Raw genomic sequence first — 10,967 nt, forward strand, 5'->3', positions numbered from 1 at the left:
GGCTGAGTCTTGGTTGGGTGATATAAGGCAGTGGAAGACTGCAGAGAGTAGATTTGCCTAAGGTTATACAAATAAAAATCATCAGAATTGTCCAAAAGAATATCCATAAAACAAGAGGTTAGAGAGCTAGTCAAGATGTCTATGGCTCTTGAGCCAAAAAATAGAAAGTCTAACTGTCAATGAGTGAGGCAACAAGACATAGTGAATAGAGATCTCAATTCGGAGACCTGGGTTCAAGTTCTACTACTGACACTTATCTGACTGTGTGAGCCTGGATAAGCCACCTAAGCTTTTTATTGTTCTATGCATTCTTCCAATACTATAAGTTTCAGAGAAGGTTCCCACTTACATTGATAGAGTTTTCTCACCTTAGACTTCCCTCTACTAATGAAATCACAGGTCTAGTTTACCACTCACGTTACAGAGTAAAGTTTTTAAAACTATAACAATGATGTGAGGTTTATAGTGAAAGTATTCTCTTAGAGGAGGAGATTGAGGGCCAGGGATTAAGTGACTATGCTCTTACAGCTAGTATATATCGAATCTGTGACTCAGAACCAGCATTTAAATTTATATATTTTTCTTATAACCACTGTACTTCTGTTAGGACAGATAGGGCTCATTTCTTTTAGATTTTAATTTTACCACTTAATTTGGTCAATACTAACTAGTGTAGACCTACATTTGACTGAGGCTTTTACCTGCTCCTTTGATGGCTTCCACAAATGTCTGAATAGACAAAGGCCACGCATGTAGCCACAGAAAGCTTGTATGTGGCTGCGCATAGCCAAGGTTTCAATTTATGGAAACCTGCCTTAAAATGAAGTTGACAAGAATGCTTCAGTGTTCCACAGGATTTATGATCTCATTGATGTCAGTTTTTTTCCCATTGATACACACTTAAACTCTTCTAAGCCTGTATATCTTTGTGACTCTCATTTGCCTTCCCATAAGCTATCCCCAGGGTTAGCTTGTCCTACCCAACATACTGGAGGACTTTGTCAGTTTCTTTTGACACCAGGAGGATATCTGTGGAGTTTGTGACATAATAAACCCATCTTCCTTTTTGTTGACATGATATCTGAAAGTGTGGTCCACTCATACTTAAGACTAAGGGACACTTTGTTTTAGCATCACCTTCCTTCCTCAAACCTTGATGCTGAAGACTATCTCACTATGAGACTGTCAGTCAAAAGAGAAGATGTTTGTATATGGGGAATTAGCATTTTAATCTCTTAACAGTAAATTAAGACATACTTGTCTTTCTCCCATTCTCCAGATTGCCTTGGAATTTCCTTACAGATTTTGGGACAGTAAGATTCAAGGAGCTGATTTTTTTGGTCATGTTCCTCCTTGTTCCAGCAAACGTGGACTCTTTGCTGTATTTTATGATATGGATCCTCAGGTATGAGATCCACATAATGTGGTTTGAATCCTCTCATTCCAGTCTAGAATTGGGTTTGATTACTGCCCATTTGCCAAAACCAAACACTATTTACATAAAGAATATAAAAAAACCATTACTTGGGTATTTGCATAGTAAGGGGGAACCTATGTCTTTATGGGAAAGGAACATTAGCAATCAGCCTTGTTTTTTTCCAGAGTGCAAGTTTCTCACATGCAAAGTGAACGTGAGAATTTCGGGAACAGCAGGTATTTATTTCAGGTCAATAAGGGATTACTTTTCAGACTACTGCCATGATGCTCAAATCACTGGTATTTTAAAATATCCACAAGGGCACTTGGCGAGCTGGGCCAAAATGCAAGAAAATAACTATATCTAGATGAGATTTTGGCTGACGAGGAAAAAAGGCGCCCTGGGGTGAGGAAGGGTGGATGGGAGAACATAAAGTGACTTTACTGCTGCAACCATAATTGAAGATTGAAACCATTATACAATTCACAGTGTACTCTGTCTGCTGTTGCTGTTCTCTGAGGCTTACTCTTAAGTCTCATCAATTTTCATATGGAAATAAATGGTAGCATGTAGGAAAAGGCCTTCTATAGTTAAATCTCTGCCTGGCCCTAAACCTTGGCATTATTTCTTTTCATCTTCCACCACACTTCATTATTATGAAAGTCTACAAGGAAAGCTTAATACGATCATTGATTTTGGACTGGCTTCATGGGGGTGGGGGGCAAATACCACTGTTAAACAAAGGGTTGCATGTCTCTGCAGATACCTAAGTAGGAGTGAAATTGGGTAAAAGGGATTGGTGAGTGGAAAAAGCAGGAAGGAAAAACCCTTACACAGGGGAAAAAAAAAAAAGAATGTCAGCTGGGAATAGCAAGTTGGAAAGAAGATCTGTTTAGTTTAGTTTTGTTTTGTTTTTTTAATAAAGGGAGCAATTTTTTCTGGTATTTTTCAGGGTAAATACAGCGTTTTGATGTCAGTCATTACTGGAGAGGCTGTCACATCCATTAATAACCTGGATGACAAACAAGTCCTACAACAGTGTATGGCCACACTCCGGGAACTATTCAAAGAACAGGTAAGACTCCTTAAAATGAGAGAGACATACTCTCCACTAATTTAATCTGTTATCTCTTGTAAGGCTAAAACTAGTCAGCATGGATGAGAACAAAGAGAACCAATGCATATAGCCTTCAATGTTTTCCTAAATTTTACTTTTCACTGCCCGATGTTGGCTGGAAATCAGTGATTCACACTGTTGTGTGCCTCCTTTTCTGTGGTTAACCTGAGACTTTCTTCTTAGTTCAGAATTTGAAGTCTCCAACATGTCACTGTATTGATGACTATATATAATCTTCAGAGTTCAGCATACTTATAGCCATGGTTTCTTTAAAAGGATGTGGTCTACAGTACTCTAGTAATCATAGGTTAATCTTTGGATATTGCCTTGGCCACCCTTCTCATCTTGTCCTTAAAGGGAACTGAGACACATAAAGGGGAAATGACTTGCTTCATGTTGCACAGGCCATAAGTAGCAGAACTAAGATTTGAACCCAGGTCTTTTGATGCCAATTCTAGTGCCCTTTCTGCTCTATGATGTGCACCAATATCATGTATACCTTTTTTTTTTTTTTGATGAGGCAATTGGGGTTAAGTGATTTGCCCAGGGTCACACAGCTAATAAGTGTCAACTGTCTGAGGCCAGACTTGAACTCAGGTCCTTCTGAATCCACTGTGCCACCTAACTGCCCCCCTATGTATACCATTTTTGCCCCTAAAAAAATGCAATGCTTTTCCCCCTAGAAAGTTTAAGGTGATGTATACATTTCAACTGAATAATGCTCATAGGAGTCTCAGGAGAGGCACAGATGTCAAGAGTTAATATTGGTCTTAACATGAGGCAGACATGAAAATGTAATTTTATCTGAGGTCACATGAGTTACAGATAAAATCTGAGAATCAGTGATACCTTTTGCAGATATGTTGCTTATTAGAATTTCTTGTCAGTTACTAAGTTCTGAATTTTCTACATCCATGGCATCTCTTGCAACCATCCTCTTTAATCCAAGCACATGGTCACAACCCTAGTTTAGACCCTCATCAGCTCTTAACTGGACTGGAACAAGAGCCTCCTAATTTGGATCTCTGATTCCCTTCTCTTCCTTCTCCAATTCATCCTTCATGCAAATTTAATATTCTTAAAGCACATGCCCATGTCATTTTTTTTTGCTAAAATAGTTCCTGCAGCTCTGTATTGTCTTTGGGCTAAAATAAAAAGACCTTTGTTATTTCAAGCTCTTGCACAGTCTGGTTCCAACTTAGCTTTTAAGACCTCCCCCCCCCCCCATTACTCCTCTTACATATTTTTCACTGCAGCCATACAAGCCTATTTGTTCCTCATCACGCTTGTGTTCTGCCTTTGGGCCATTTTATAGGTTTTCTGCCATGCCTGGAATGTGCATATCTTCTCCATCTGTTGGAATCCCTATATCCTTAAAGGCTCATCTCAGGTGTCTGCCCCTACTCCCGACCCCCATGCCCCCCCTTTTTAGTGTACTCCTTCAAAAACTTTGTATTAACTTCTCTATGTACACGTCATACCTCTTCAGTCTCCCAGCACTGCTCTAACAGAACCTAAGCTTCTTGAAGGCAGGGTCCGAATGCTTTTTCTCCTTTATATTTCCAGTACCTAGCAAAGTGCCTCCTAAAAAAGGCCTGTTGAATTGGATTTTTGCATTTGGATCCAACAGCCCTTTTTCTCCAAGTGCTCCCTGACTTATGAATGGGTTTTATTTCAAAAGTTTGTAAGTTTTTTAGAATTTAAAAAGTTTTCCCACAGTAAACAGGATTCCAAACACATGGTTAGGTTTGCAGGCTAGCCCACAAAAGCCTGTTCAACCCATCATTTACATAGAGTTTAATATTAATCGTAAAATTTAAAACTAGATGGCACAAAGCAGGTCATGTAGTCCAACTCTTAGTTTATAAAGGGGAAATGAATCCAGAGAGAGTGAATGATTTTCCCACGATTACATAGCAGCAGAGTCAAAATTAGATGGTTGGGGGGCGGGGGTGGCAGCACCGAGGTAGTACAGTAGATAAAGCACCGGCCCTGGATTCAGGAGGACCTGAGTTTAAATGTGGCCTCAGACACTTGACACTTACTAGCTGTGTGACCCTGGGAAAGTCACTTAATCCTCATTGCCCTGCCAAAAAAAAAAAAAAAATTAGAGGGTTGGGTGGCCAATTTCCCATTCTGGTACCTTTTCTGATCTTTATACTTTTTAATCTCACTATCATTAATAAAGTTTTATGGGGAAAACATTCAGGATTCTAATTTAGGGTATCTGGAAACCTTTCCTTTCCTCCACCCTTTTTTCCCTTTATAAGCTTATAGTAACTGAAAGGCTCCCAAAGGCACAGGTGGTGACTGATACTGGGCCTGGCACAGAGGTTCTGATAGGGTTGGAGATAGGGCAAAGAATGGGAATTTTTCTGTTTACTGTCTTTTTATGTGTAGGTATTTCTATAAGAATGTGTACACACATCAGTCCATAGTACTTCCTTCAATGTCCTTTAATATGTGAATGTAAAATTGAGTATAGTGGGGAAAAGGGGGAAGAGAATACACATTTATATAGCACCTACTATGTGCCAGGCATGATGCTGAGAAGGAAAGGATTTAATAAGTGTGCCAGGCACTGGGCAAAACACTTTACAAATATTACCTCATTTGATCCTTACAACAACTCTGAGAGGTAGGAGCTGCTGTTATTCCCATTTTATAGTTGAGGAAACTGAGGCAAATATTAAGTGACTTGCCCAGGGCACACAACAACACTGAGACTGGATTTTAGCTCATCTCTTCCTGATATTCCACCTAGCTGCCTCTATAGAGCAAAACATTGGACTCAGTCAGTCCATCCAGGCTTGAGCCCCTCCTATCATTATTGTAGGATATTAGGCAAGTCACTTAAGCTATTGGCTTCAGTTTATTTAAGAATGGGGATGATAATAGTTGTACTTCCTACATCACAAGATTATCAAATGGAAACTGCTTTCTAAACAATTGTAAAGATTTTACATATCCTCTGGTCCCCCAAAACAAGAAAATTAGGCTAAGGCTTAGGGAATGGATTTGTGATTTAATTGATATATGGGGAACTGCCAGATGAGGAAACTTCCATATCTACCTCTGCAAGTTAGTCCTTTCTCTGAGGTTTCTAGTCATGAGATAGCTGCCCTGAGCACTCTGAGGTTAAGTGATTTGTTGAGGGTCACACAGCCATTATGTGTCAAGAGGTGAAATTAGAACCCAGATCTTCCCAGCTTTGATGTTAACTCGCCATACAGTATGGTGGTAGGCCTGTAAGCTGTTGTTTAATCAAAGAAAATTATTTGCAAGGCCATCTTTGCTTATAATTGATTGCAAAGAACTATATGAAATATTTTCAGTCTAATTTGACCGTCTCCCAAACCCAGTATCTTTTTTTTTTACTTTTTCTCCCCACCCCACTGCCCTCTTGTTTTTAAGCACATTTTTTTGCTACTCTAAGTCCCTGAATCAAGACATAAGCCTTTGTATGCCCTCCTGAAGTTAACAGTCTTATCTGTAAGGAAATGAATGTCTCTCGCTCGCTAACCCCCAATATTTAATTTCAACTCCAATTGTATGGTATGATTTCTTTCTTTCTTAAAAAAATTATTATTATTATTTTGTTGTTGTTGTTGCTTTTTGTGGAGCAATGGGGGTTAAGTGACTTGCCCAGGGTCACATAGCTAGTACATGTCAAGTGTCTGAGGTTGGATTTGAACTCAGGTCCTTCTGAATCTAGGGCCAGTGCTCTATCCACTGCACCACCTAGCTGCCCCCTGATTTCTTTTTAATTTAAATATCTGTTCAACACAGGAAATACCAGACCCGGTAAACTTCTTTGTTACTCGGTGGAACACAGAGCCATGGATCCAGATGGCATATAGTTTTGTAAAGACAGGTGGAAGTGGTGAAGCTTATGACATCCTAGCAGAAGACATACAAGGAACTATCTTTTTCGCTGGTGAGGTAGGTAACTTGATTCTCCAACCTCCAACCACATTTGGTTAATTTTAGTGATAATGAAATGTACTGTGGGCTTATGTAGAACCAAGAAACAATTGGCTAAATAAATGGGGATGTGTACCAGACACATTTGTGATGTCTAGAAAAATTATCTCTTAACCATTTGAGCATTCATGTTCATGCTGTGTGCATGCCTACTTGCTAGCTACTCAGACGTACATGTTCTCACTATAATCTTGGTTTTTCTAGTATAAGAATATACCACCGGGGCAGCTAGGTGGCGCAGTGGATAGAGCACTGGCCCTGGAGTCAGGAATACCTGAGTTCAAATCCGGCCTCAGACACTTAACACACACTTATTAGCTGTGTGAACCTGGGCAAGTCACTTAACCCCAATTGCCTCACACACACACACAAAAAAACCCCATCTAATATTGCCAATTGGTTCAACAAAAATACTGTATTAGGAAAAATTACCTTACAAAAGGCTTTTGGTACCATGTTGGTAAATGGGCAGTGGTCTGCTTATAGTGTTATTGACTATACAATGGAATTTATAATGGGGCTTGGCTATCATCTTATCAAAACAACATTATTGGGGCAGCTACATGGCGCAGTGGATAGAGCACTGGCCTTGGATTCAGGAGGACCTGAGTTCAAATGCAGCCTTAGACACTTGACACTAGCTGTGTGACCCTGGGCAAGTCACTTAACCCTCACTGCCCTGCCCCCCCAAAAAACAAAAACAAAAAAACCCAACATTATTGTAAAATGTCATTGGTTGAGAATGATTTTATGTGTCTATAGAGTAAAACTCAGTTCTTAATTTAAGCTGTACCAAACTGTCCCCAATATCTTTGCTTTGTGAGAGCATATGTAATTGTAATTTTGGAGTACATTTTATTTTATTACCTCGATTTTTTTTATATCTGATCTCATTCGTACTCTTTGTTACAGGCAACCAATAGGCACTTTCCACAAACAGTCACAGGGGCATACTTGAGTGGTGTACGAGAAGCAAGCAAGATAGCAGCATTTTAATTCTAATTTTCTCTGGACCCAGCTCTTTCTCCTAAGGGAAAAACATTGCAAGCAAAGATGGACACTGTGTTTCAACTGATTTTTCTCACTTCAACTTTTTGTATACCAGAAATTGAAATGTTTCTATTGTGACATATTGATGTATATTGTTTAGCACTAAATATGGAAGCACTAGCCACAGAAAATGATTGTTAGCACTTATATTTGACTTTATTTTCCTCTTAACTAGCTCACACTATGCCCATAGCCCTTTGTGTTTCAGACAGTAGGGCTACGGACATTGAATGACCTTGTGTCTTAAAGTAAGGTTCATGGTTGGGACTTCAAATTTGTATTTTATCCAGTTTGTCACCTTCAAAAGGTGAAAAGTTACAGGAATCACTGAAGACCGTAGATGTAGCCATGAATCTAAATCATGCAAATTCACCCTCTTTACCACATGAGCCTTAAGACTTTTTATATCTCCCTAAAACTAAGCTTTTATTTACAGCTTGGATAACAAAGACTGGCATTATGCAGATCTTTGCTTTAATCAAAGAAAAGCTGAAACTCTGAGACTATTTTTTGTACTGTACATATTTCTTCCTGTTGGCTACTTGGAGGGTATTTAAATTTTAGAAATCTTTTATGATAAAACATTTTCGATTTGTTCAGTCATGTTTGCAAGAGAGCCAAAAGTAATCTATTCTCAAGAGCAAATTTCTCAAACCATTGAATTGCTTAGGGAATTAGCCTGAATAACTGAAAATCGGAAAGAAATAAAGTTTATTTAGTTTTTGTATTTAAAGTGGCATTAAAATGGCTCTTTTTTGGAAGCCAAACTTCATGATTAATATACTTGAAATATCGTTAAGTATGGCAATCACTATTAAAGATTTGAGAAAATAATTTTATAAAGCTTAGAACTTTTGCTAGAAATAAGGCACAAATAACTGGAATATATCTTCTAATAGATCTCTGCTCAGAGTATTCCATAGGCAGGTCCAGTGGAAAATTACAGAAAAATGTCAGATTTTCCTAATCTTTTTCCCCCCCTACATTTTAGATTAACCCCATCCTACCCTCACTCACCCCACCACACACACACACAAACAATGTTGCCTAGAAACACAACAAATACTTATTTCGATTATAGAGTGCTTAGTGTAATGTTACTTAAAACATATTTTCAGGAGGTTTACCTTATAAAGAGACCCAATAAAGAAAAGCTATTTTGTGTTATTTATTGTGTTTAAATGATGTCCCAGAGTGAATACAATTTAACCACAATCTCCAATGTAAATGTCTGGGAATATGGCTAACTGTTTTTTTTTTTCCCAATCCAAAAATGGCAATCTAACCTGATTTTCAGTGATTTGAAAATTGAATCTTAAGTACATAACTTAGAAATGTTTAAAATTCAGATATAAGTCAACTATAATTACTTCCACCATTAGTTATCTAATGAAACATATGGGTTAAAATTTAGAAGCAGTTTGTGGAATTAAAAAAACCACAAAACCACAAAAATCAAAACAGGGTCAAGCATATTCCCAAAGTAGGCTGGAAAAATACTCAGTTTTTTTTCTCATTGTTACTAGTTGGAATATTACACATTAAGCTATTGAGCATATTAAAGGTAAGGCAAGAGTTAAATGATCAGTGCAAAGTATCAAGTTTGAAATGGTACATACACACACACACAACAATACAACTAAATTATTATGTCAATTTATGAGGACATTTAAAAACTGTACTTTTAAATTGTGGGGACAAACATGCCTAAATGGAAATTCTAATAAATGTTTATATTTTAAAACATTTAATGTTTCAGAAACCTAGTAGGCTCTGGTTTGAGGCTTTGTTATTTAACAGGCCACAATATTCTTTTTCTCAGCCTTGAGAGTTATTGTTGTGCATGTTTTTCCATTTTTGTCTACAAAGACTTGTAAATATGCAACAAGTGGTTTTTTTTAAGTATATTGTTTGAATGCAGAGCATGATCTCTTGTGTGACTATGTTAAAGATGCCTAATAAAACTGGAAATGTCTTTTTTTTGCAAAATGTCTTTATGTATTTCTAATTAGTGTTCAAACCATTAAGGTTAGATGGATTTATACATTCATAGTAGCCTTCCATGAGTTTAACCCAGCTTAACCACTCCTACCGATGTAGCAGTCTATCCTTTTTACTATTTCTCATATCACTAGGCTGATAATCTTTTTATAGCCAAAGTGCATTTACAAACACTTTCATGAAGACCCAACATAAAGGATCTGAGATTTCAGTACTCTGAATGCTGGACTTTTATAATTTTTCAAGAGTTGATATGTTCACAAAATTCTATAGATCTAGTTACAAGCCTCATAGATCTTAGGCTTGTCCTCAGGCAATAATCTATCAACGTATCCCTGAAGCCTTTCCAGCTGAGTGCTGGTATAACCTTCAAGAACCAAGGGTTAAGTTAAGATCTCCTGCCACATTAAGGCACTAGATTAGCACTTCACTGGAGAAAATTTAGAGTGACAAAGTCGACAGGCCTAAAATAAATAGTGTGAGCCTTGATTCAAATTATAAATTTCAATATAAAAGTATGGTATGATCTGGTAAAAATGTCAAGAGTGCAGTAGCTTGGAATGAACTGAGCCTAGTGAGGAAAACCCAAGGATAGCAAAAAGCATCATTTTAGCTATACTTGGGGAAAGAGGATCCAAGAAGGGTCAGCATGGAGTGAAATTTAGGATAGCTGACAGCAAAGAGAAGACAGGGATGCTCAACTTAGTATTTTTTTTTTAAACCAAAGACTGGAAAGGCAGAACAAAAATGTCTAACCGAGATAGTGAGAAAGCTAGCTACACTTAAGTCAAAATCACTAATCCCAAGGGGATGATATTCCCAGGTGCTAAAATTAGGCTATTAATTAAAATGAGTTATTATTAGTTAAAATTAGTAGTTGCCAAACTAGCCCACTGTTGATTTTTGAAAGACTAGTGAATGGTAAATGTAGAGCTGAATTTAAAAGGGACATATGTCCTGATTTTTTTAAAAAATCAATTTGTAAACTGTAGGTCTGGGAACTTGTCTTCAATTTCTGGCAAAATTTTAGAACATTTTGAAAGGATAGTGAACATCTGGGAAAAAAAGCAGTGGTCACAGAGCCATTATAATAGCACTCGTATAGGGCTTTATTAAAGGTTACATAGGGCTTGCAAAGACCTTTTTGAGTACTCATTTTATCCTCATAACTGGGAAAGTTGCTATTATCCCCATTTTACAGATGAGGAAACAGATTGACTCACCCAGGGTCACGCAGATAGTAAGTGGCTAAGGCTGTATTTGAACTCAGGTCTTCCAGACTGCAGGTATGGAAAGAGTCCCAGCTACAGCTACTCTTTCCTCTTTCACCTAGCTGCCCAGTATTTCATCACAACCAAGTTATGCAAACTAATTTTATATCTTCTAGTTATTAGACTG

The 10,967-nt window shown here is 37.8% G+C and overlaps 1 protein-coding gene across 8 annotated transcripts in view; it reads left to right on the top strand.

The window, feature by feature from the left end:
- The window catches only part of KDM1B (lysine demethylase 1B), a 55,015-nt gene extending 45,458 nt beyond the window's left edge, over window positions 1–9,557 (top strand). For all 8 annotated transcript variants that reach the window (XM_043980668.1, XM_043980647.1, XM_043980663.1 and 5 more), the window contains 4 exons: window positions 1,280–1,405; window positions 2,370–2,492; window positions 6,324–6,476; window positions 7,431–9,557. In XM_043980668.1, coding sequence (XP_043836603.1) covers window positions 1,280–1,405; window positions 2,370–2,492; window positions 6,324–6,476; window positions 7,431–7,514 — 486 coding nt within the window. In that variant the 3' untranslated portion in view covers window positions 7,515–9,557. The remainder of the gene's footprint in view (window positions 1–1,279; window positions 1,406–2,369; window positions 2,493–6,323; window positions 6,477–7,430) is intronic.
- The last annotated feature ends 1,410 nt before the right edge of the window (window positions 9,558–10,967 follow it).

The sequence above is a fragment of the Dromiciops gliroides genome, chromosome 1 (genome assembly GCF_019393635.1).
Source record: "Dromiciops gliroides isolate mDroGli1 chromosome 1, mDroGli1.pri, whole genome shotgun sequence".
NCBI classification, from domain to species: domain Eukaryota; kingdom Metazoa; phylum Chordata; class Mammalia; order Microbiotheria; family Microbiotheriidae; genus Dromiciops; species Dromiciops gliroides.